Source organism: Xyrauchen texanus, chromosome 49, assembly GCF_025860055.1.
Source record: "Xyrauchen texanus isolate HMW12.3.18 chromosome 49, RBS_HiC_50CHRs, whole genome shotgun sequence".
In the NCBI taxonomy this organism is placed as follows: domain Eukaryota; kingdom Metazoa; phylum Chordata; class Actinopteri; order Cypriniformes; family Catostomidae; genus Xyrauchen; species Xyrauchen texanus.
Window position 1 is genome coordinate 8,837,357 of NC_068324.1, and position 27,346 is coordinate 8,864,702.

The 27,346-nt window shown below is 42.3% G+C and overlaps 1 protein-coding gene across 1 annotated transcript in view; it reads left to right on the plus strand.

The window, feature by feature from the left end:
- Positions 1-8,993: 8,993 nt before the first annotated feature.
- The window catches only part of LOC127640507 (SH3 and multiple ankyrin repeat domains protein 2-like), a 126,647-nt gene continuing 108,294 nt past the window's right edge, over positions 8,994-27,346 (plus strand). The window contains exons 1-5 of the mRNA XM_052123108.1: positions 8,994-9,032; positions 9,793-9,996; positions 16,614-16,685; positions 22,468-22,576; positions 25,114-25,265. Coding sequence (XP_051979068.1) covers positions 8,994-9,032; positions 9,793-9,996; positions 16,614-16,685; positions 22,468-22,576; positions 25,114-25,265 — 576 coding nt within the window. The remainder of the gene's footprint in view (positions 9,033-9,792; positions 9,997-16,613; positions 16,686-22,467; positions 22,577-25,113; positions 25,266-27,346) is intronic.

Sequence of the window (27,346 nt, forward strand, 5' to 3'; positions counted from 1 at the left end):
TGCTTCTCTTAAAAAAAAAAAAAAAATCTGTTTAAGGAAAGGTTCAGCTCTTGGAAAACTGTCAGTTTTTCTTGTACTGTCCATGGTTCTTAAACAGCAAGTTTGACTGCCCTCAGGCAGGCTTTTGGAAGAGAGCAACTTAGTCTTCACTGTTACCACTGGTATAAAATGATTCTCTGACTATGTAGAACTGAAACCTCATACTCTTTTAGGAGATGTTCCTCGAGAAATCGCAGCTTGAAAAAAAGTGTTTTCTGTTTTTGTTCTTTATGAGACGTTTTGTTGGGTTTGATTCCCTGTTGAATTGTTCTTGTATTTCTTTTTCCTTTGATGGGTACAGAATCAGTGTAGGAAATAATGTTAGAGGTGTATAAAAACATGTTTTGCAGACAAAAACAATCCTCTAACACATTATGACAGTTTGTATCAGGTCTGCCATTTTGTAAAAGCGTAAAACATTTCTACGCTTCCATTAACAATATAAACGTGTTTAGTAGTTGTCATGGCAACATTGTTCGGAATTAATATTTTTGTATTACATTTAATGAGTAATTGCCATAATGAATAAGCCCTGGGATGTGTGTTTATTGAAGTTAGCAAGGAATGGGCAAAACTTTAACTGATTAAATAAATTATGCTTCTAGTTCAGTGTGTGCTGCCCCTACCCCATTCTTGAGAATTGCTACCATATTTAGGGATCTTACATAACTAAACTGAGCATAATTCCATGACAGTGCATATATTGTCTCTGAATCAATAATAATAAAACAAATCGTTTTAATATATGCTTTTATAATTAAATGTCAAATCAAATCTAATGTACAAAGAATGAAATTACAAAACAAATAGCTCAGTCTCTATATTCTGACTGGATAAGCCGCACTTGAAGCTGGAAACGCGCAATTGTTACCTCATTGAACTATTTTTACTTAATGAAACCCATAAAAATGACTTGTGTTTGTGGAACCTAATTTGTTAGGTCAATTTAGTCAAATTAAATAAACAATTAGTTAGCAACAATTAAATTAGATATTAACAAATTAAAACATTTTTAGGGTGCCACACAAAACTTTTTTACAGTGTAAAATGCAGATAAATGCACACAGTTGACCACACATTATATATAAATGCATTGCTTTGTTGCTTGGCAACCATAAACAGCCTACAGTTGTTACATCTGTTACTAACTATTTATTTAATATTGGTGTCTTTTATCATAGCTAAAGGCCACTTTGCATAAATTTCAGTCAGATTTGATGGCATTGTGAATTTTACATTAGAATTGTGTTATTTACTTGATGTCACATGTGACAATGCTTCACATTAGAGGATGTTATTATTATGCTTTGCATTATTACGTGCTTCTCTTATACATGCATATAACCTTTGCAAGGTTGTTACTCTATAATTTTGCTTTGAACTAGTTACAAGCAAATAATGTTTAATTAATTCCATAAGATGAAAGCATGCACTGTGCAATTTATTTAAATACCCGCAGCTGAACAATATGATCACTTCACAGTGAACCATATATCGCCCAGCACACAATGACATGGCTGTGAAAGGCCTTCAGTGAGTGTCCGTGTGTTTATCTGCCAATAATCGAGTTATGTGTTAAATCTACTGGCAGCTTCTTAGCACTAAAGTACATGTGGGTGCAATTTCCTCTCCACGCTGCAAGGTTTTAATTGGTGGTACCCTTCAAGCCAGAGTCGACAAATGTTTCCTGCCTCTTGTATCCCTGTCTTGGTGGCGCGTGATTATAAAGATCAGCGCGAAAACCTACACTGACAGCCATGATGAATGACGGGGCCGTTTGACCGAGCCACTAGGGAGAGTGACACCAGTATGGCTAGTTTTCACAAACACGCTATTGCATGCGACATTTAGCTTGGGATCATGTTTTGGTTTGGGTAAATTTAATTAAAGCCTTAAGGGATTCTGTAGTTCACCCAAATATGAAAATTCTCTCTTCATTTACTCACCCTGATGCCATCCCAGATGTGTATGACTTTCTTTCTTCAGCAGAACACAAACATATATCTCAGCTCTGTAGGTCCATACAATGCAAGTGAATGGTGACCAGACCTTTATAGCTCCAAAAAACATATAAAGGAAATATAAAAGTAATCCATATGACATTTTTGTTTAAATCCATGTCTTCAGATGTGATAAGATTGGTGTGGGTGAGAAACCAATACTTAATTCCTTTTTTACTAAACAGGCACTACATGTGACATTCAGATTTAAAAGTTAAGTGAAGGAATAGTTCATCCGAAAATGAAAACTCTGACATTATTTACTCACGCTCATGTTGCGCCAAGAAAGCAACTTTTAGGTTAATTCCCCTCGAAATGTTTAAACACTGTGACTCTGTTTGTTTCAGCACCCTGACCAGAAAAACACAGCAAAACTGGCTTAATCAATGGTATGAGTTTGGGGTGACCAATGGCAGATTGAGAGGGTGTTATTTATTTTTTTAATTTCTGTTTAGTGATGCTAGTGGTGCACTTAAGGCCCTTGAACATTCCATACAAAATTAAAGAACTAACAATTGTGATATCATTTAGAACACAATTTGGCCAAACCAAAGATGTTTTTGAGTTCGTTTTGGTGGTTCATAACAGCTTGCCAGGGCAAACGTTTAGGAAAACTTCATTCCGGCTGCTAAACACCTTCTTACAGCTTTTGGTCCACGTCATAAATAGGTGTGACATGGAGCTCCACCTACTTTAAGGCCGACAACAAATTCCTTTTCAGTCATATAAGATCAGTCAACATGAACATAACAGCGTGCAGAGTTATTATAGAATTGGTGCAAATTTACCTACTGTACATCTGTACGATCGTTCACATACATTTTCAAGATGTCATACATTTGTTTTCACTAGTACACCCAAATTTGCAATAACCATATCATACTGTTCATGTGTTGTACTTGCTATAGTTTACTTCCATGTTGCTTCTTTGTCAAACATAAATCAAGTCAATCACTGAAACAACAGCTCCACCTTGAGGACAAATAGCATGTATAATGCATATGGAATCCTGATATGTAACTATCGTTTGCATGTAAAATCGACATGATACAGTCATTTGTCTTGTAATAAACAAAGAAATAGATAAATATATTTAGATTAAACTTATGAATTAACCATAGAAATGGGATTTGTAGAATCACAATTATACACATTACCAACAATTGACAACAATCTTTGTTCATACTAGCATATTCTTGCTCAAACTTCCCCTAATCGTTTTAGTGGTGTATTTTTTTCAATAGCATACTTATTAGAGACACCTATACATGGTAGTTATGCATATTTAAGCCGCACTTGCATGGAAAGGTCAATTTTATTATTTGACAAATTTTCACAAAGTAAAATGCATAGTGAACATGATGAGTGCTATACTAATTAATCTTCAGCTATCTTGCCTCATCTCATTTGTGCATGCCGTAGTGATGATTTAGGCATTAGAAGAGTACTGCTGGTCAGATATCTAACCTGACCGCTTTGCTTTAGTTACTGTTGCCTCTCTCGCTCCATCTCAATATCTTTTTCTTTGTCTCCCTCTGTTACTGTCTGATACTGCTTGTTATCTTTCCTGCAAACACCTAGACATTTTGTTTGCCTTTCAAAAATCATGTTGTGATCGCTGATGCTTGTGTACACCTCTGATAAATGGCTTGTGCTAACCTAAGACAACAGCTCCATCTGTCTCTGTTGGAAACCTTTTTGTCCAATTCAATAAATAATGGCCATTAAAATAATTTTTTTAAAGTTAAAGCTAAAGTGCGTATTATTGTGCCACACACAAAACGGAACTGCAAAAATAATCACTGCTTATAAACAGAACTCTGGTTTACTATTGTTGTCTACCATTGGTTGGCCAACAGATTGTCCCATCCAAAACTCAAGCCATTGGTTGAGTCAACGTTGCTGTTTTGGGCTGGTCGGTTTGCTCAAAGAAACAGGGATGTATTCCAGAAAGCAAGGTTAACTTACCGTGTCATAAACCCTAAACACTCGGTTCATTAACCCAAGCAATGCTTACTCATGGTTATTGATTCCAGAATTCAAGTTTTGCGTTAGTTCACTCAACCGTGAGTATTTCGTCTTCACTCGTAATAGTGATAGGAGCTGCATCGATTTAGGACTGAGAGTTTGCTTGACAAAAAGTATACTCAATCTATATTAGAATTTTTAAATTAATAAAACAATAAAGTTTTACCATATTTGTAAAAGCTTAATTCGAGATTAATATTAGACCTCTCTCGCCTAAATTAGTGTTTAATAGGTCGACCGTTATAGTTGTTTGCACTGAAATTCATAATAGGTATCAACATTCATATTCTATTAATATTATAATAATAGGCAATAGGTTTACTATATCTTTTTATTTTAAGGTTAATTTTACTGGTAGTGCATCAGAAAATACCTATTTTCATTGAATCTCTAGACCACCAGCTAAAGAAGAGCAATGTTACTCTAAATGACAGCATGTCTCATTTATATTATCAGATAATAAAGAGAGTACAATGAAAAAGTCTTGAAATTTGTAAGAAACTAAATTTCTAACCTCTATGCTATATCTGTGGTCCATGAAAGAATGCATATTATCTAGTAAGTGAAGAAGAAGAATGACTGATTAATTTTATTGCTTAAGCTTTGAACTGGCAGACATTACCTGCATATATTTCCTATGGAATGTAATTTTATTAATGACATATTAACATTTATTGACTGAAGAAACTGTCAAAATAATGTGGATTCTATAATTTAATTTCATTCTATGATATTTATAGATATAGTCATTGAATATTACTATCATGAAACAAAATAATTTATTAAAAGGGCTAATTATAAATACATTACTCTCCAGTTCCAATGTGTTCTACGTTGAAAAATATTACAGGATTAAAAACTTCCCATTAAAAGAAATAGCACTATGTACACAATTTGTTCACTTCTTAAAGCAAATCTGTGGTGTGTGAAACTGGAAATGCCAGAGGAAGAAGATTTGTGAGGTAAAGGTAGCTGTTAATCATGATAGTGCTTTAAAATTATTGTATTGTACATAAACTGACCTTCCACGACCACTGTGTCACTATCAAAAGGGCATGCATGCGCTGACAGCCTCTGAAACTTACTGACATTTACCTGAAATAAACTAACTCTGGAACATAATCTGCTCCGGCTATGGCTACTTACATACCCTGAAAGGTACCTCAGTTTTTGGGACTGAAAGTTGAGGTTATCAGCTTAATCTGAGTAAATTTACCAGTTGCTAAACCTGCTTTCTAGAATACCCCCAGATCAGTTTTGATATTGCCATAGAGACATAGTTTACACTTTTTGAGGGAATCAGCCTACAGGTTACTTACTGCTAGTTGTCTCTGTACTGCATATTAAGCTGGGACAGAAACAAATATTTTAACATGACGCACATTACTTTTAAATGTGACTGATTTTTTTCTTTACTCCATATTAAGATTAGACACTGAAACAAGGCATTTTCCATTTTCTACAAGTGTCATTTCAGTTTTCTCAGAAAGGTAGTGAAGACCCAAAAATTGCAGAAATAGAATATTTTAAAAAGTAGAAAGTAGAAATATTAAAATGACATGACATACAGTCTGACATTTCAATGCACTGACATTTTGTGAACATAGTGAAATCACAGAGAGCCTTTTGTAAGTGATAAACAAGATTAGCTATATGGCAGTAGTGGCATATACTAGCATATACTATAATAGCAGGCAGTAATAAAAATATGTTATTTATGGGAATAATAAGCCACTCCTAAAGTCAATATTTAAACATAATGGACCCCATTTACTTTCTTAAAGCTGAAGTGTGTAATTTCTGCACCACTAGTGCTGCCACCACTTTGTTTCTCAATCATGGAATGGACCAATCAGAGAATCGCAGCAAACAAACCATTGCAAAAGAGCTCTGCAATGACTGCAATTTAGTCTGTATCACTACATTCTTAAACTACTTATTAGGGCTGAAACGATTAGTTGGTGTTACTGACAACGTCGACAATAAAAACATTTTGTCAAAAAATGTTCCTTGTCGAATAGTCGTTTGATCTCATTTAATGTAATATGAGATCATATGAAATGATAATGATTGCACACAAGAGCAGCACTGCAGTTCGCGCCTGATTGAGGAGAGGAAGAATGACACATCTCACAGTCCAGATGCTCTCTAAACTTTCCAAATAGCTTCAGGTGACGTAGATCGCAAAGTATGAGGGAATTATACAAAAATACAAAACAAGTAAATACAGAAGCACCCTCGTTGTGGAATAAGCAGAGCCGGAGCCGACGCTCAGCTTAAGCAAAACTTGTGTGTCAACAAGCCGGCGTTTCATCTTTAATGCGGTTCTATTTAATTCTTTAGAGCTTTATTAAAGTTCAATTAATAAGGAAAGTGTTATTTACAAAAAGCTGTTGGATTTATGGTGCATTACAGCGGCTTCTCCCCCTCCTACGCTGGTGGAGTGCACCCACCATGGACCCCGCCCCTGCGTGCCCAGATGTAGCACAAACACACCCACGCCAGGGTGGTTGTGACGGACGGCGAGGACAGATTCCCTCCTCCCCCATTACTGACTTGTCCTATGGTGGGTACCCGGAGCCAGGTAAGTGCTTCGATGTCCCTAGACTCAGCACGGCCACAAGTTCGGGGTTCGAGCCCCCTCGATGTGACGCCTCTGGCTCTGCCCCGCCACAAGGCCCCACCCGCCGGTACATCCGACGCGAATGTTCCCTTGGTCCCCCTCGCCTGCAGCTTGGAGGTGTGGCTCTCGCTCCCCAATGGCTGACTAGCACTGTCTGACTCGGCTATGCGATTCAGTTCGCCAGGTGCCCGCCCCAGTTCAGCGGCATCCGGTTTACCTCAGTGAAGGGCGAGAACGTTGCTGCCCTATGTGTGGAGATCACAACCCTTTGACTGAAGGACGTGACTGAGCCTGTCCCTGCAGTCGAGATGAAGAAGGGGTTCTACAGCCCCTACTTCAATGCACCAAAAAAAGGCGGTGGGTTGTGGCCAATCTTGGACTTGCGAGTGCTGAACTGGGCCTTGCACAGACTCCCGTTCAAGATGCTAACACAGAAAAGCATTTTAGCGAGCGTTCGGCATCAATATTGGTTTGTGGCAGTAGACTTGAAGGCTACGAGTACACTCTACCAGGAGTGTGGCGGCCTCCTGGGCCCTGACCAATGCCGCCTCTTTAGCAGACATCTGCAGAGCAGTGGGCTGGGCAACACCCAACACCTTTGCGAGGTTCTTCAATCTCTGGGTTGAACCAGTCTCATCTCCTGTAGATTTTCAGGTAAGAACAGGTACATTTGCTGGACAACTGGCCGGGTATACCGCTTGCGTATAGCTCCTTTCCCCTGCTGGAGGGTTGACCTGTGCTTTTTACCCCCCAGCCGTGTTCACGAAGTGGATGTCCCTCCTCCTTAGACCTGAGGCAGGCAAGTTTGTGGAGAAACACAATGCCGGCCCAGTATGTGTGCTAAATAGGCCCTGAACTGGGGTAGGTGCTCCACATGCGCTGGTTGCCTGTATGTAACCCTGTGTGATGTTTTTTCCGCGAGACGGTTTCCCCTTTGGTAAACCCACGTCTTCCTTGGGCAGAGTCCCCTCTGCCACCGGTTGCCATGTTTGTAGAGCTCCTCCCCTCTGGGTAGGACCTACCATGGGGACTTCTCCATATGCGACACTGCTGAAAAAACTCAGTAAGACCACGTGATGTATTTCCACACAATTACTTTCCCTTCGGGCAGGGTGTGGTCTCCGCGGTGTCTTCCCCTTGGGAAGGGACACCTCCCTGACGTGGACACTTATGGCCCCCAGCTGAATGATTTCCATTCTTTTTTGGAGGAGAAAAAAAAGAGAAGATGTCTTGGCTGGGGCAGCCTGTCCCCATTTTTGGGCAGTCAACATGTCCCTGAGGTGCGGGGGAGTGGCCGAGTGCACTGGCCGAGTGATGGAGAGAATGAGACATTGTGTCCCTCCTGCAACTACCCACTGAAATGGCCAGGACCTTGTCTCGGCTCCTCAGCACAAAACCTGAAAGAGTGGTTGTGAGCCAGCTCCATTTATACCCGTATGTGCAGGGGAGTGGCATGCAAATTCCACTCGCCAATTCCCATTGGCCTTATCTCAAAGATCAGAGGTGTTTGGGGTTCCCAAGGGCGACCCCTAGTGTCACTACATCGTCACAACGTCTCGTTCCCTTCATCAGGGAATGGAGGTTATTATAGTAACCAAGACATTTGTTATTTTTGTGAGTTAAAGATGGTTTGAAGTGAACAGAAAGGTGAGAGAGGTAGTCTTCGCTCCATTATACACTGCAACAAAATAAGTTTTTGATTTGGTTTTGTTTTGGCATGTTTTCCAATATAAATATCTAAAACTTCTTAAAAAAAAAACATGCATTTACTTTAGCAGCTCTAATTGTATCTGAGAATGTTGAATATAATATAAAAAATATTCTAAAATAACTAAAAATAAAGAAAAACTAAAAAAAGCTAACACAGATTGACTAAAAGCCATGAAGTCTAATGTAAAAAAATTACATTAATAAACATTAAAATATATTTTATTTGGCTGTGAATGTGATTATGCCACGTCATGCTGCAGATTCACTTTCAGTGTTGACAGAACATTTCCTTATCATTGGAATGTAATCACGTCATATCTGGTTATGACCCTTTCTAAGTCACTAAGTCTAAGTGTCTTCCAAATAAATGAATGTGAATGTAAATATTGTTTGAGCACTTTCTTCTCCCTGATAAACACTATATTTCTTCCTCTGCAGTGCTGATCATGCCGCGGAGCCCAATGTCCAGTGAGGAGGAAATGGCTCAGAGTTTCTCTGACTCAGCCAGCTCGGAATCAGACAGTTCCAGAGATGAGCCTCCCAGGCTGGATCGACCTACCAGTGGCCGACTGGACAACAGCCTGAGAGACACAATGCTCATCTGTGTGGTCATCCCTGACCTGCAGCAGTCTGTGAGTACACACACACACACACACACACACACACACACACACACACAAATTCTGCTGTTTTGCCTTTTGCCTCGGGGAGTTGGGCTATGTGTTTTTTGCTAAATTATATTATTATAGTAAATTGCTTCCCTCTTACAGTTTCAGGCTTCTCTTGAGAGCTGTTTGAGTTTTAGTGTACAAAAAAAAATGAAACTGATGCAATTAGGTGAGAGCAACAAGTATTTTTGACATATTTCACACACTTATAGTTGAAAATGACATTGTTATGTTTTAAATGAAATATGTTCACAGAACTTTTGGGAGCAGTATAGCTCTGAGTACTCTTAACACAGGCCTTTTCCATATTTAAAGTTGGTAGTTTTATTTGTTATACCAAGCCTGATATTGGATCTGTGAGCAAATTTCACAACAGAAGGTGTTTAAAATTGGATGGTTAAGGTACAGTTGTACAAAAGATGCAAACAATTTTGGGGTGCATAAAAACCAGGACATTATGAATACATGATAAAAAATACAATAATAAAAAAATCATATGACATGACTCCTTTAATTTTATAGTTGTCAGCCAATCAATGGAAAATAATGATAAATGCAGGATCTGTGTTTTACTTATTCTTTTTTCTTGTTTTCCTCCTTTTGTGCATTGTAACACAATTGTTTTCCCCTGGTTAATCTGTACACCTGCTATAGCCTGATAGAGCATATCTCTGTCTGTCTCTACCTGTCTTTCTCTCGTGTCCTGTCTCTGTGGCTTTGCCAGAAATCCATGAGGTTCAGTCCTGATGTCACAGTATGGGTTGCTAAGCAGCAGATCCTGTGTACACTAACACAGAGTCTGAGAGATGTGCTCAACTATGGGCTCTTCCAGCCAGCTGTGGATGGGAGGGAAAGTGGTTTCCTGGAGGAGGAACGACGCCTGAGAGACTACCCCCTGGCCACCAACAAGGGTGATCCTACCTTGGAGGTAACTGTCCCTGTTTAGAGAGAGGATATTCTACTTATAATGGCAAAAACCATGGCAAAAACCTTCAGTAATAATATTAGTACAACTATTTCTAGTATTCAATTGTAATATAATTATGCTGCTATTGTTTCATAATTTATATGACAGTTTTCATGTTATTGTGTATTTACAGAACATAAATACTTAGTAGTAATAATCAACTACTTTTATGTGTGGAAAACTAATCAGGATTTTTCAATGGCCAATGCTGATATCAGTCTAGAGAGTATGATGGCCTAAGGCTGATATAGCTTAATGATAATATACAGTTTAAGTATATATAATACATGGACAGCGTATTATATGTATACAAATCAGTGTTGGGGAATAACTAACCAAAAGCTGTGACGCTATAACTTTCCTACTTTTTTCAGTAGCGTGACAGTAGCTCAGCCATTTTCACAATAGTGTAGCTTTTACAATTACAAAATTAGCGGTGTAACATCACATAACGCTACATTTGTCACACACAATTGCAGCAATGTAGCCAAAGGAGTAATCAAACAAACTCACCTAAACTGTCCTCTCTCTCTCTCTTATATGTATTGCTGGGAAATCCAAATCATTTAAGTGAATCAGTTCTTTCGGACTGTTCATACATGTACATGAACCGGTTAAATATAAATTATTCACTTATATTTAGCAATGGCTAAGCCAATTCATTTTAGGGAGTCGGTTTCACAGATGATTCACTGATCAATGATTCACTAATTCACTTGAGCACATGCGCAGCTTCGATACAACGCTCACTATACAATACCATATGTACAGTATCATACAATACATTAAAAAAAATATATAATTTTGTGTAATTAATTACATGTAACAGGATTACGTATTTAAAATACAAAAGGTACGAAACTGTATTCCACTACAATTACAATTTAAATCACTGGTAATTTGAATACAGTTACAGTCAAAAAGTTGTTTGATTACTGAAGAGATTACTTTGCATTTTATTGTCATTTGTTTCATTTAATATTTAGTCCTTTCAGATGAAAAACATTTATACATATAAATGATGTGATCCAAAGTGCATTTGAACAGCAGTGAAACACTTTCTTATGGTGTGACATTCATACGAGCAGACAGAGAAGTACGTTTGAAGTAAGTTTGGAGCAGAAGAAATAGAAATAAACCTTGTGTAATTTGTCAGCTTTACACTAAGCTAAAATGCTATTTCTATCCATTTTACGTGCACATGATACAAGGCACGATAATTTTTTTTATCAAGAAAATTTACGATGGATCATAATTTCTTTTTTCTAGCAAGACCTTTGAAATTTGGGAAAATTCTTGATAATAATTGTTGTATTGTTTTCCTGTAAAAATATCTAAAAATCCTTAAAACAAGATCAGTTTCAGAGAATGTGTTTTTAACATGTGTATTTTGTTTTACTGTACTAACAGAGTTTTCTATAGTCAAAACAAGTGAAAAAAACCAGTGCTGAAGAAGTAATCCATAGTATTCAGAATACGTTACTGACCTTGAGATCTAACAGAATATGTTACAAATTACATGTTACAGCATGTATTCTCTAATCTGTTGTGGAATACATTTAAAAAGTAACCCTCCCAACCCTGGCTACATGCCTAATAACAATCTATAGAACTTCTTGCTGTAGAATTTAATATTATCATCAGATATTTACAGTATATGTTTACAAATATTTTCTTCATTAAATAACTTTAATGTAGTTAGTAACTTGTAGTGTTGCTAACTATGTTTTTAAAACAATAGCTTGACTGTAGTTTAACTTTGAGTAGCTTGTAGTTTGGGAAGCTACAGTTTTAATATAGCTTCCACAACACATACAAAATTGCAATTATTTTACTTATTTTACACAGAATGTATTTAAAATTCACTTAATTTGAACTTCAACTAGTTTGAAAACTGAAATAGTTTGTATTCATTGACAAAACTGTCAGTAGAAATTTGATTTGGTTATAGACCAATGGCGAAATAATAGGATAAAGTATCAAATAAAAGAATAAAGTATAAAATAAAGTATTGGCCTATATTCATTTGTGTTTAGTTATTATTACTAATAACTATTACTTTAAATGACTACTACCACTTTTTTTGCTATCATAAATTACAAAGAACAATATAGTATGTATCATATTTAGTATGTACATGATTTGCATCATAAATAGTAATCTAAATAATTATATTGCAAATATATAGATGTAGAAACATTATTAATATTATAATGTATACAGGAATGACCATGACCGTAATGACCAGGTATATTTATTATTTATGGCATGTTGTGGATAATAACAATGACTAAATATTTTTGACAGTGATAATAACAGCTATAAATTGATACAGTGCAGTGTAATAACACTGGAGTCCTTCTGTAACGTGTTTTCTGTACCCAAACATTCTCAGCCCTCTCTGTCAAAAGGCTGATGTCAGGCTGTTGAAACAGAAACCTTTTTAGTTCTCCTGTACATTCATTCAAGCCTCAGATCCTGATATAATCATGTCATTATCAAGGCATCGCCACCCCAAAGAGCTGTAAACAGAGTATAATGAAACATATGTTTCTATTTTATTATTCGTTCCAGCTATTTATTACATTTGTTATGTAAAAACTCATTATACAGGTTATTTGGGTGCTCTCACACTTACAGAAAAGCTCTGTGGCAGTATGTGTACAGTAATGGAAATACTACTCTGATACTGTATAAGCTCTCTGTATGGTACATGATGATCACATTATTAATGCACCATGGAACTCCAAGTTACTTCAAAGCGACCAGCTCAAACCAACAAATCAGCTTAGGTTTCAGGAATGGTGAATGTCCAAAAAAAAAACATAGTATTACAGTGGAAAATGTCTAAAAAGCCAAGGTACTGCTATAGCATGTAGAGATTATTTGTTAGGAATTCCTTGTCTTGTTTCACTGTTGCCCTCTGTCTGCCATTTTTGTCACCTTTGCATTCCATAGTTTTGTCCCTTGTTTAGCTCCACTGTCTCACTTGTCATTGTTTAGAACTACACTTCCCAGAATCCACCTGCCATCATCACTGCCATTTTGTTCATTGTTTTCACCTGTGTCTCATTCTGTCATCACTCACTGTGTATTTAAGCCCTGCTTTTTGTTCACTCCTTGTCGTTCGTTGAATGTTGTTAGCCTGGTGTGTGTTCCCTGCCCGTGTTTTCTATGTAATGTTTATTTCCCCATTGAGGGTTTTCCTTTGTGTTTTGCCTGTTTGTTTATGTAATAAAGTTGAACTGCAACTGGATCTGCATCTCCTCGTCTGCCTTCGCTGCTCGTTCATAACAGAACGAACGACCACACTATGGATCCAGCGGTTCAACGAGCAAACTTCCACCTGCTCTGCTTGAAGCAAGAGGACCGCCCTATAGAGGACCACATCCGCGACTTCCTTAAGCTGGCGGGTATCTCGGATTTCCCGGACTCCTCTCTGGTGGTCTTCTTCAGGCGCAGTCTGCACCCTGCACTTAAGGAGCGGTTGCCACAGGCAACGCGCGGCTGGACACTCCATGCGTTCGTGGAGGAGACTCTGCTGGCCTGCGGTTCGCCGTTAACTGTGGGCGCCGTCGAGGAGAACTCTGCCACTCCTCCCACAGTAATAACCCTCCACTCGCCCGTGGTTCGTACCTTCACGCCTGCCTTGGTCAGTGAGCCTGCACGGTCCACTTCGTCTGCCCGGCGGAGGAGGAGAAGAGGAAAGGCTTCTGCTCCCCAGTCTCCGCCTGCCACGGCCAGCGAGCCAGAGCCCACGCCTGCCACGGCCAGCGAGCCAGAGCCCTCGTCAGCTACGGTCAGCGAGCCAGAGCCCTCGCTTGCCCCGGTCTGCGAGCCAGAGCCTTCGTCAGCCACGGTCAGCGAACCCAAGCCAGCGCATACCACAGTCAGTGAGCCAGTGCCTGTCGCCTCGACCGTCCCTGAGCCAGCGCCTGTCGCCTCGACCGTCCCTGAGCCAGCGCCTGTCGCCTCGACCGTCCCTGAGCCAGCGCCTGTCGCCTCGACCGTCCCTGAGCCAGCGCCTGTCGCCTCGACCGTCCCTGAGCCAGCGCCTGTCGCCTCGACCGTCCCTGAGCCAGCGCCTGTAGCCTCGACCGTTCCCGGGCCAGCGCCAATAGCCAGGACTGACCAAAAGCCAGCGCCAATGGTCATGCCCGTCCTAGAGCCTGCGCCCCTCGAGCCTTCCGAGCTTTCCAGAGCTCCGCCTCCCGAGCTTTCCAGAGCTCCGCCTCCCGAGCTTTCCAGAGCTCCGCCTCCCGAGCTTTCCAGAGCTCCGCCTTCCGAGCTTCCTGAGCTTTCCAGAGCTCCGCCTCCCGAGCCTCCCGAGCTTTCCAGTGCGCCGCCTCCCGAGCTTTCCAGAGCGCCGCCTCCCGAGCTTTCCAGAGCGCCGCCTCCCGAGCTTTCCAGAGCTCCGCCTCCCGAGCCACCCAGGGCTCCGCCTCTCGAGCCTCCCAGGGCTCCGCCTCTCAAGCCTCTCGAGCCTCCCAGGGCTCCGCCTCTCGAGTCTTCCAGGACTCCTCTTGAGCCTCCCAGGGCTCCTCTCGAACCTCCCAGTGCTCCGCCTCTCAAGCCTCTCGAGCCTCCCAGGGCTCCACCCGTCAAGTCTCTTGAGCCTCCCAGGGCTCTGCCTCTCAAGCCTCTTGAGCCTTCCAGGGCACCGCCTCTCAAGTCTCCCAAGCCACCCAGGGCTCCTCCTCCCAAGCCTCCTAGGGCTTCGCCTCCCAGGGCTCCATCTCTCAAGTCTCTCGAGTCTGCCAGGGCTCCTCCTCCCGAGATTCCCAGGGCTCCGCCTCTCGAGCCTCCCTCTGCTCTGCCCCCTGAGCCTCCCATGGCTCCGCCCCCTGAGCCTCCTGAGCTTTCCATGGTTCTCCTCCCTCGGCTCTGCCTCCTGAGCCTCCCACGGCTCCGCCCCCTGAGGCCTCTGAGCCTCCAGAGCCTCCCTCAGCTGAGCCTTCCGAGCCTCCTACGGCTCCGCCTCCCGAGCCTCCTGCGGCTCCGCCCCCTGAGCCTCCCGAGCTTTCCATGGTTCCTCCTCCCTCGGCTCTGCCTCCTGAGCCCCCCACGGCTCCGCCCCCTGAGGCCTCTGAGCCTCCAGAGCCTCCCTCAGCTCCGCCTCCAGAGCCTCCCTCAGCTGAGCCTCCTTCGGTGCCGCCTCCCGAGCCTCCTACGGCTCCGCCTCCCGAGCCTCCTGCGGCTCCGCCGCCAGAGCCTTCCAGGTCACCGCCTTTAGGGCCTCCTCCCAGGGGTCCTGACCCAGTCCCTGACCTGTGGCCTCCTCCCAGACCTTTTGACCCTGTTCCCGTCCTGTGGCCTCCTCCCAGGCCTCCTGACCCGGTCCCTGTCCTGTGGCCTCCTCCCAGGCCTCCTGACCCAGTCCCTGTCCTGTGGCCTCTTCCCTGGCCTCCTGACCCAGTCCCTGTCCTGTGGCCTCTTCCCTGGCCTCCTGACCCAGTCCCTGCCCTGTGGCCTCCTCCCAGGCCTCCTGACCCAGTCCCTGCCCTGTGGCCTCCTCCCAGGCCTCCTGACCCAGTCCCTGCCCTGTGGCCTCCTCCCAGGCCTCTTGACCCTGTTCCCGTCCTGTGGCCTCCTCCCAGGCCTCCTGACCCTGTTCCCGTCCTGTGGCCTCCCCCCAGGCCTCCTGACCCGGTCCTTGCCCGGTGGCCAGCTCCCAGACCACCTGAACCTGTCCTTGCCATCTGTGCCCCCTTGAACTTCCTGCCTGCCATCTGTGCCCCCTTGGACTTCCTGCCTGCCCTTTGTGTCCCCTTGGACTTCCTGCCTGCCCTTTGTGTCCCCTTGGACTTCCTGCCTGCCTTCTGTGCCCCCTTGGACTTCCTGCCTGCCCTTTGTGCCCCTTGGACTTCCTGTCTACCCTTCGTTGCCCCCTGGACTGCCTGTCTGCCCGTCGTTGCCCCCCTTGGTCTGTCTGCCCACCACAAGCTCCCCCCCAGTCAATGGACATTTTTTGTTTTGTTTTATGTTGATCGTCTGGAATCCGATCCTTGAGGGGGGGCTATGTTAGGAATTCCTTGTCTTGTTTCACTGTTGCCCTCTGTCTGCCATTTTTGTCACCTTTGCATTCCATAGTTTTGTCCCTTGTTTAGCTCCACTGTCTCACTTGTCATTGTTTAGAACTACACTTCCCAGAATCCACCTGCCATCATCACTGCCATTTTGTTCATTGTTTTCACCTGTGTCTCATTCTGTCATCACTCACTGTGTATTTAAGCCCTGCTTTTTGTTCACTCCTTGTCGTTCGTTGAATGTTGTTAGCCTGGTGTGTGTTCCCTGCCCGTGTTTTCTATGTAATGTTTATTTCCCCATTGAGGGTTTTCCTTTGTGTTTTGCCTGTTTGTTTATGTAATAAAGTTGAACTGCAACTGGATCTGCATCTCCTCGTCTGCCTTCGCTGCTCGTTCATAACATTATTAAAGTATATTTTATGTCAAATTGTTTACTTATTTTACAACATTTAACGATTAAAGACTGTTACTGTTAATTGCTAAATAAAAACCTGTATAGCATTTCACAAGCATCAAACAGAACATATTTTCTTTTTCAATTTGACTTCACAGTTTCGATATAAGAGCAGAGTGTACCAGCAGCCAAAAGTCAATGAGAAACAGATTGAAAAACTCCACACGCAGGTGAGACATTTTTTATTATTGTAACATTTGCAATGACGTATGTAGATTAGCCTACTAAGCATATTTGTCAAAAAGCGTGTCTTTTTTGACACCCAGGTGGTGATTACCCTGTTTTCCGTTATGATAATTTACTGTTTTACATACATATCATATGAAAGCTTTTTGCTTAATTGCAATCAGGAGAGGGTTTCTTGGGAAATGGCTGTTAAAACAGGAAAAAAGAACCATAAAATATCATGAAATCTTGTTTTTTTCTTGCTAGGAGAGAATATATAAAACACAACATATTTTTGAGACTGTGCTGATAAATAATGCAGGGTAGACTGGTGCATTTGCATATGTTTTGGACTCAGCAGAAGTTTGCAGTCGAGATGGTCATTGATGTTGACGTTTTAGTGTTTTCAGTCTGTTTTTGCACTGGTCATAAGCGGTTTTGAGGTCTCTCATTAAGGTTCTTTCATGACACTCCCCTCAAAAGCAACCCTGAAGACCTGAACCAAGTTTTTAATTGCCGACTATCTCTAGCACTGCACGTCCTGTGCTGAGCTGTGTATTTGAGTTTATTGCGCACACTATTTATCTCCATTCCCCACACTGCTTCCCTCAGCATTTAAAACTCTCCCTCTCATTGCTCTGAGCTTTCAAGCTCCCTTAATTAGTTATTATATTGGAGCTTCGTAATTCACATGGGTTTTTGCTAAGGATGACATAGGAACAGCCTTTCTGTATGCACTTGTTTTGGGAATACACGTCCAACGAGTAGATGTTCACCCCACTTAAGACGGAATTTCGATGCATTATAAATGCTTTACGGGGAGTCGTAGTACAGGTTTCACTTACAGGGTGATGCTTACAGGGGTTCGCTTTTAAAAGCTGACTACAATGTTAAATGCCGTAAGGAGTGATTTGTACATTAACTTAAAGAGACTTTTGTTGGTGTAACCAAAGGTAGTCAGGTTGATTCAGGTATATTAAAGGATTGTTCACCCACCTGTTCCCTGAGGGAGAGCACGAGACATTGTGTCGAATGTAGTGACACAAGTGGTCTTCCTTGGGAGCCTCACGTATCTGAACTTGAGAAAAAGCCAATGAGAAATTGGCAGACAGAATTTACATGTCCCGCCCCCGGACATACAGGTATAAAGGGAAGCGGGCGTGCGTCTGTCAGTCAGATTTTTGCACTGAGGAGCCGAGAATAAGGTACGGCCATTTACAGTGGTAAGTCTAGTGTCGTGGCAGAAGGGACACAGCGTCTCGAGGTTACAACAATAACCGTGACGTTCCCCTTCTGTCACTCACTCAACGTTGTGTTGAATGTAGTGACACAAGGGGTCCCGTTCAAAAGCGCCATGCACTAGACCGTGTTACGTGAACTGCTGAGACAGGTGCAAGCATGCAGCTGCGTGCAAGAAGCAACTGTATCGGCTGCATGTAACCCTCCCCAATGCCCCCAGAAAAAGGTGTCATATACAGACCTTAGGTTCCCAGCACCCCTAAGGGGGAACAGGCGCTACATGACCATCATAGGAGCATGCCAGTCAGTCACGGCCTTTTCTCTCTCTATGTCTCTCGCATAGAGTGTAAAGCGGCTGGAGCTATCTTAACACTATGAAATGCATCGGGGAATGCATCTTCCCGGATCATATTCTTTCAGGGGGAAAAGACCCTGTGGAGACCACATCCTGCACAGACTAGGGGGAGGTGATATGTGGCCAATACACCACGTGGGTTGTCAAGCCACACGTGGGAGCGGCGTGGTGGTAGGTCCTTCCTGATGAGGGAGGAGCTCTACAAACCCAGCGACCGGGGCAGTGGGACTGCCCAAGGGAGACGTGGGTCCGCCGACAGGGGGACTGTACCACGGAAAATACAACACAGGGAGTTGCCTGTAAAGGGAATTAACCCTGTAGAGCCCTACCCCATTACAGAGCACTTGTGGCTCGTAGTAGGTCTGGTCACAAATTCCTCTGCTGAATTTGCTGGCCAGAAGGCTAGGTAAGAAGAACATCCAGGAAGCGAAAGCTTAGTGGCTTACCTGGGAGAGAAAGCGCACTGGATCAACTGAAGGGCGCTAGGTGCAAGTGGAACACCCGGTCGGCTGTTCCGTATTACGGAGTTCTACCGGCTTGGACCTGACAAAACACGGGACGAGACTGACTCAACCCTGAGATTGTAGAATCTCGCAAAGGTGTTGCCCAGCCTGCTGCTCTGCAGATGTCTGCTAGGGAGGTGCTGTTGGCCAGTTCCCACGAGGATGCCACACTTCTCGTCAAGTGTGCTCAGACCCGCAAGAGGGCAGGCACGGCCTGGGTCTGGTAGGGCAGAGAGATAGCGTCAATGACCCAGTGAGCTAACCTTTGTTTGGAGACGGCATTCCCGTTCACGTACCGGACATAGCAACGAAAAGGCTGGGTCTACCTCTTCCTGTGGCAGCGCTTGCAGGTTCACAACCTGATCCCTGAAGGGGGTCGTAGAAACCTTGGGCGCGTAGCCTGGTCGCGGTCTTACGATGATGTGAGTATCTGCCGGACCAGTCAAGAGTCGCTGACAGAGAACGCTTGCAGGTCCCCCAACCCTCTTGATTGAAGCTAGCGCTATCAGGAGGGCCATCTTCAAGGAGAGGGCCTTGAGCTCAACTGAGTCAAAGGGCTCAAAGGTGGGTCTCTGAAGGCCCAAGAGGACCACTGAGAGATCCCAGGAGGAGAACAGGCTTGGTCAGGGAGAATTCAGCCTCTGCCAGACGTGGAGGGTGCCCCGTCCCTGAGAAAGAAGGTCCTTCCTCAGGGAAATTTGCCAGGGAGGTGCTGTCGGGAAGAACGTGAGATCCGAGAACCAAGTCTGAGTGGGCCTGTAAGGAGCCACAAAGGTGACTTGTTCCTCGTCCTCCCTGATCTTGCACAGCACCGGTGCAAGAAGGCTCACTGGGGGAAATGCTTACTAGTGCAGCCCCCGGGGCCAGCTGCGTGCCAGCGCGTCTGTCCTGAGAGGGGCTTCTGTCAGGGTGTACCAGAGCGGGCAGTGACAATTGTCCTGGGAGGCAAAGAGATCTACCTTTGCCATGCTAATTTGGCCCAAAATCAGCTGGACCACTTGGGGGTGGAGCCTCCACTCTCTGATGGGTGAAACCTGTCGCAACAGCACGTCCGCTGTCGTGTTGCGGTTGCCCGGGATATGAGTGGCACGCAGTGACCTCAGTCCAAAGGAGGAGATGGCGGGCGAGTTGAGACATATGACGAGAGCGCACGCCACCATGGCGATTTATGTACGCTACCGTTGCAGTGCTGTCTGAAAGGATCAAGAAGTGCTTTCCCCAGATCAGTGGGAGAAACCTCCACAGGGCAAGGAATACAGCCAGCAACTCTAGGCAGTTTATGCGCCAAAGCAGCCGGGGTCCTGTCCAGGAGCCAGCGGCTGCGTGTCCGTTGCACACTGCGCCCCAACCCTGTTGAGAGGTGTCTGTGGTGACCACGACATGTCTGGACACCTGTTGTAGGGGGACTCCAGTCTGCAGAAAACAGAGGTCTGTCCAAGGGTTGAAAGTCTGACGGCAGGAAGGGGTGATTAACACACAGTATGTGCCGCGGCGCCATGGCCATCTCGGGACTCCAGTCTGAAGCATTCTCATATGCATCAACCTGAGCCGCGCGACCGCGGATGCCATATGCTCCTGGAGCCTTTGGAATTGTTTTAGAGGAACCGCTGTGCCGGGCTCAAAGAGAGTGAGGCACCTGAGCACTGACTGCGCACGCTCATGCGTGAGGCGCGCTGTCATTGAGACTGAGACTGCCGAGAAAAGAGATGCTCTGGACCAGGGTAAGCTTGCTCTAATCCCAGTTGACCTGAAGCCCTAGACGGCTGAGGTGCCTGAGCACCTGGTCCCTGTGAGCGCATAGTAACTCTTGAAAGTGAGCTAGAATAAGCCAGTCATCGAGGTAGTTGAGTATGCGGATGCCCACTTCCCGTAGTGGGGCAAGGGCTGCCTCTGTTACCTTCGTGAAGCCTTTTTTGGGTACGATGAAGAAAGGGCTGTAGAAACCCTTTCTCTCTCTATCGCATCCTTGAGTATCAGAGTCGTAATCTTTGTCCGTAAAGCTCTGGCTTTTTCGCCGCACATCGAGGTGGAACAAATACCGCTGAAACGAGGCAAGAGCCTGGCAATTGAATCACGTAGCCTAGTCAGATGGTCCTGACCAACCAACGCGATGGATTGGACAACGGCTTGGGTGCTGAGAAAAGACTCAAAGCACTTACCTTGCTCCGCGTACCCGGGATGGTGTGGGTTAGAGACTGAGGAAGAGGTCCTGGAGAGGCGTCGGCCTGCCTGAGAGGGGCAGTCGCTGGTCCGGAGGTGAAGTGACTGTGTCCAGGGGAACCGGGACTGTAAGATTTTGGAGCTGGGGTGCCGTGGAGGGTGCCCCGGCACCGGCTGGATGACCCAGGGAGTGAGGAAAGCGCTCTTTTGTTGAGAATGTGGGTACAAGAAAATAAGGAAAATAAAGAATTTGGTCCTGATACCAGCTCCGTAGCGAACATCTGACTGCCCGGGCCTTCCGTCTCAGGAGCGCTTAGAAGCTTTGCGGGTCCTAGAGGGGGTCTTGGAGATGGGGGGGCGTACGCCGCCTGTGGGGCGCTCAACGCTGGGCTGAGAGCTGGGCCCGGGTTGAGGCGGAGCTGCCTGTTGTTGAGCTGCGCCGGGGCATGATGTGAGATATAGCCTCCGTCTGCCTCTTTACCGCTGGATTAAGTCATCAACGGTGTCGCCGAAGAGGCCAAGCTGGGAGACGGGGGCATTGAGAAAGCTTTGCCTTGTCAACTTTGCGCATCTCGACCATGTTAAATAATAAAGTACTTGTTCATGTAAAAGTGTGTGAATATGCACATGATTTTTATTGTCCATAGCATGCTGGGGGAAGTTTATTAGTGAATAATAACTTAAATTGTGGACTATTGCTGACAAAGCTTTCGTCTGGCTTCAGAAAATTTGTAATGAAGTGCACAAGTCCTATGGACTACATTTATGGTACTTTTATGATGCTGTTTTTGGTCATTGGACTTGAGCTTGACAGACCCCGTCCCCATTCCCTTTCATTATACAGAAAAGATTGGCCAGGATATTCTTGAAAATAAATTGGGTTCCATGGAAGAAAGTCATATAGGTTTAGAACAACACAAAGGTGAATAAATTATAATAGAATTTGTGAACCATTATAGTGTGAATTATTGAAAGCCAACAGTGGTGGGAAGGAATTCCAAAGTTTAATAATGAAAACACCTAATATTTTATGCTTGGTATTTAGCACCTACCTGGTTTTTTGCTTGGCCTCTTATTGGAGGTCATCTTCCATGTGTATTTTGTGTGTGCTGTGTTTCAGAGGCTGATCTGTGTTGATCTGTGTTTGTAGTGTGGTGTATCTACCCTAGTGGTCTCTTGCTATCTCTTTGCCTAGTTAGAGGCAGTTCGCTCTCTCTCTGTGTCTCTCGCTCTCTCTGTGTCTCTCTCTTTCTCTCTCTCTCTGATGTCTCTGTACTGGGAGCTGCTCTCCTATCTATTTTTAACCAGCCTTGTATCGCAGCATGTGTGTTCCAGAGATCTCTACTTGAGAAGAAGTGAGCAGAGACCCTTTAAACTCTTCTCAAATGTTCTGTCTTTTTCATCACTTGTTCCTGTCCCTTACCCTCCTCGTCAATCATTAGGTATAATGTCACATTGTTTAAATTCATCTGCTCTCTCTCTTTCTCTTGTTCTCTCCGTCTCTCTCTCTCTCCCTCTCACTCCTTTAAGGTCAACCTGAGGAAATTCATGGAATACATCCAACACCATCAGGTGGACAAAGTTGCTAACATGTTGGAGAGAGGATTGGATCCCAACTATCATGACCCTGACACTGGTGGTAGGGGATCAGATAAACACCTTCCACCTACTTAAATGGATAGTTCACCCAAAATGGATATTCTGGCATAATTTAATCACCTTCATGTTTCTCCTAACCTCCAAGATTTTTGTGAAACACAAGAGGTCATGTTAGGCTGAATTTTTGGGATGGAAAGCCATCAGTCTTCTTTCATTTTCACTGAATGGAAAGAAAAAAATCCAAAAATGTAAACATTTGAAAAATCACCTTTAAAATATGAGATAAAACTCAAGTCTAATGTTTGTTTTAAGTGTTCTCCTGAAATTCACTTTCAAAAATCAGCATGCATGATTTAATGTTTTCATTTTAGTTTTCTTGTCTTTGTAAGCTCTAGTGGTTTGCATGATTGACGTTGGTTACCTTGATATACAAGACAACCCTTGTATATTGATTGATTTCTTTTCTGCTCCACTAGATTTCCCTTTGCATTGATTGTGTTTGGTTAAAACATTTCATTATCTTAAAACATTTTTTATTTAACATAATTACTCATTAAATACACATTCCCTGTTCAATACAAGATAAGCTCAATTGACCGCATTTATGGCAAAATGCTGATGACCAGAAAACTGCCACCATTACTCTGACACACGTTTGCTGTTTTCCAATGACAGCCTATCGGAATAAAGTGTTTGAGTACTTTTAAGCAGGATTTTATAAACAATAATCCTAAAAATTTAAACCGTGACTGTAATAATTGTGTGCCTTGATTCTGATTCTCAGTCTCCACAGTTTTTAATAAAATTACTGTGTAATTTGATCATTTCTTTTACAAAAAAACTTAAATATGCATTACATTGTCCCTCTTCATTCCAGCCCATGTAAAAACATTATCCACTCCGTTTATGAGAATATTTAATCAAAAACCACATAATCTCCTATTCATTCCTATGGGGAGTTCTGCATAGTTCTGGGAATTGATTCCGAAAAGAATCGATTCCCTGATTGGGAGGTGTTGGGAATCGAGAATCGACTCAAAGTTGAAATTGACTCCTTGGAATTGAGTCAATTCCTTCTGGGAAAATCGCTTGATATTTTCGGACTGTGTTTCTCTCTTTGACCACCGAACAACTACACATTTCAGAAGCCTAAAAGCACTAAAACAATGTACAAAATTATTATAAAATGACTGCATTTTAACGATCATCATTCTGACTCCAAGTCAAATTTGCTCTGTTTGTTCATCTGCATGAAGCAATCACACAAGCCCTTCAACACATCTGCTTTCCACATCTGGATATTCTGCCGGTATTTTACTTTGGATTAAACTAATAATCAAGTAACATGCCAAATTTGTGACAGTAAATTGTCATACAATAACAACTTTCACAATGTTACAACACAAGTCTGCAACAAGGAGATGGCAGAATTGAATCAGCTTCCCAGTTCACTTCAATAAATCTGTATGTAAATGTTTAAAAGATCAATGTACTGCACTTATAAAAGTGAGCATGTAATGCTTCTCTACACGTTTTCAACATTTTTACAGTGTTTTAAAACCTTTTGCATATATTTATTTTTTTAATTAGCCTACATTTTACACAAAAATTCTATTAAAAATAATAATAATTACTAATTAAAAAACTAAAATGTTAAATAGGAAAGTATCCCAGGATTTTAGCTTCATCCAATGCAAGTGAATGGACACCAATTTTTGATGGTCCAAAAAGCATATTTAGTCAGCATCAAACAAGCATTTGTGTGAAAAACAAATCACTAATTAAAATGTTTTTAACTTTAAACCAGCACTTTTAAAGTTGAAACTTTATTGGTGTTGCCATGATTATTTGTTAACCCTAAAACGGCTGGAAAAACAACAATTTAAGCCACTTTACAGTTTAAATAATCCAAAATTATAAGCTTCACATTTCTTTAAACCCTGCAAAAATGTGTCCCATTCACTTCCATTGTATGTGCCTCACTGTAACCTTTTGCTTTCTTTTCTTTTCTTTTTTTTTTAAGAAATGGAGGGATGAGTCAAATAATTTTTTGTGGTAATCAACATTATGCCATAAATGCTGTCAATTGAGCTTAACTTGTATTGAACCCGGAATATTCCTTCAACTGAATTTACATCTAATGGATATACCCTGTTTTTCATTGCATGTTTGGAATTCACAATTCAATTATGACCAAAACTGATAATCTTTATTATGGACGCTAACAGATGTGAATATTTAATATATTTTGTATGTTGTTTTAAAAGAACTGTGTTCTCAATGGAATCACAAAGTGCTTCAAGACATGTATGATGGAAAAGATAACTGTTTAAACTAACCTGAGATAGAAACCTGGCAAAAAAAAGTTAACCAACTAAATTGGAAAAATAAACCTGAATATGATACACATGCTGAAATTGGCCAATACCAACTTAATTGGTAAATCATGCATCCCTAATTATTGTTTTGATGCATAATAAAATCTCTTAATACATTTTATATATATATATATATATAATGTATTTTATTATGTGAGACTAAACATTTAATGCATATATTTGTGCTTCTGGTCCACAGAGACACCATTAACCCTTGCAGCCCACCTGGACAATATGGTCGAGACTATAGTGGCATTAAAAAACGGTGGAGCTCATTTAGATTTTCGCTCTCGGGATGGAATGACTGCCCTCCATAAAGCAGCCAGGGCAAAGAATCAGATAGCTCTTAAGGTAATAAATGACCTAATTCCCAACAGTGGTATGAGTTTATAGCTGTGCTGGAGTGATCCTCTTCTTTGGTTTGTTTGGTATTGTTAAAATGACTGCTACTTACAAAAAGTCCTGAGGTGGTGCAATTGTCTAGTAATGGTATCAGACCATTGAAAAATGCCACAGTACACATCCAGTATTTCATGTCTCCATGTAAACCTTAATTTGTATTTATCGGTGAAGTCTCCGATGATGCCTTTATTTATTTCCAAAAGCTATATTTCATAAGCCATGCTGAATGTGAGGTCTTTTTACTATACACCGTAAATAAAGAGAGAATGTTTTCTGACAGTGAATCATTGAATAATATTCAACTGTTCCAACTCGCCCTCTGCGGTCTGTGAATGAGCGACGCCTGGTGGTCCCATCACAAAGAGGCTCAAAGTCTTATCATTCACTTTCTCTGTTCCTCTGTGGTGGAATGAACTTCCAACTTTCACACGATCTGTTGTTACCTTCTCAACATTCAAGTACCAGCTGAAAACACATCTGTTCCACAAGCACTTAATCAACCCACACTAATTGCACTTCCTACTGCACTTAATGTACAAAAAAAAACATCCTTGTCTGTCTCTTCTGTTCTAGCATTGTTACTACTCCAGCCACTGTGAGAACTTGGCAGTCCTATACTGCTGATGTTGTTAAACTTTGTATGTCTCATTTGTAAGTTTCTTTGGATAAAAACATCTGATAAATGTCTATATGTAAATGTAACTGTTTGGTTAATAAACACAACCTCTGTGTCGTTCTCTAGTGAAACAATGGAAGTAAATGAGAACTATTTGTTCATTTAAAAGATTTGTTCAAAAACACAGAATCTGATAAAGTATGATAAATAGTACATAATATGATAATTCATAGTTTCAATTACAAACGAAACACCCGACCTTAAAAGATAAGATGGTTGACTTCCACGAATATAATCAGGGCTGACAAATGAAAAAAACAATGACCTGCCAAACCACTGTGCCAAGTAAATACCGCTAAAGTTTATTGACATTAAAGGATGATTTATGACCAACCGTGACAGTCATTGAACCACAGATTGGCGCAATGTGCTCGTAGAATGACGCTCAACTGTCACATTGAATGTGGTAGGCGAAGGTCTATGCATTTTGGTCTATGTATCTTTATGCGGAGAGCGTCCCTAACCTTAGTTAGATTATTAAAATGTATGTCAAGTAGTTTATCATGGAAGTTAGCACACATTTCTTTCTCAGTGGTCTTTGAGTTGAGGAGGGGAGCTCATAGACAAACGGATGGGATCCTGAAAGGTTTGAAGCCCCTGCAACATACCATTACCATTGGTAATATCATGGTACATGCACAAAAAGCCATTGAACATGGAACATGGCATTTTTGGTACTGTGACGGTACTTTCTTTTAAGTGATGGTATTGTACCACGTACAACAACCATAGTACCATGGTACTTTTTGATGCATTTTTGTAAGTTTTATTTAGAACAGTGCAGCTACAGCAATGTATTATTGAGTCAATGGCTCTGCTGTGTCACATCTTAAAGGGAGTACAGTATAATAATTTTTTGGACAAGTGAACATTCATTGTAAGTGCACTGCATAGCCATATTACTTATTTAGACAGCGGTATCAGAGGTATTATTTAGAAGTACCTTTTTCTCCTTGATAACAACTAGAAATATAATACTGCTGATGTACTACTTGTTTCTGCCATCAATTGTGTGAAACACAATTTCCTTTTGCGTTTGTACTCACAGTATATTGCTTGCAGTTTACAAAGGCTTCTTTCCAGATTCTTAGTTTATGTCACTTCAAAGTCTTAGAACCATAGATTTCCTCATCCAATTACTGGAGAGTCTTGGCTTTTGTAATTTTAGAGAAAGGAAGAAAGTGCTTGTAGTCATTTAGTTATGCAATTGCTTGGTGGGGTAGAGATTGAATGACATGTTTAAAACCTGGACATATTATTCTAATGAGACAGTTTAGCATAGAGACAGAAATAGTGCTTTACTGCATTTGTGATGCATGTTTTGTAGTATTAGATTTGGTTACAGTGTGGCATT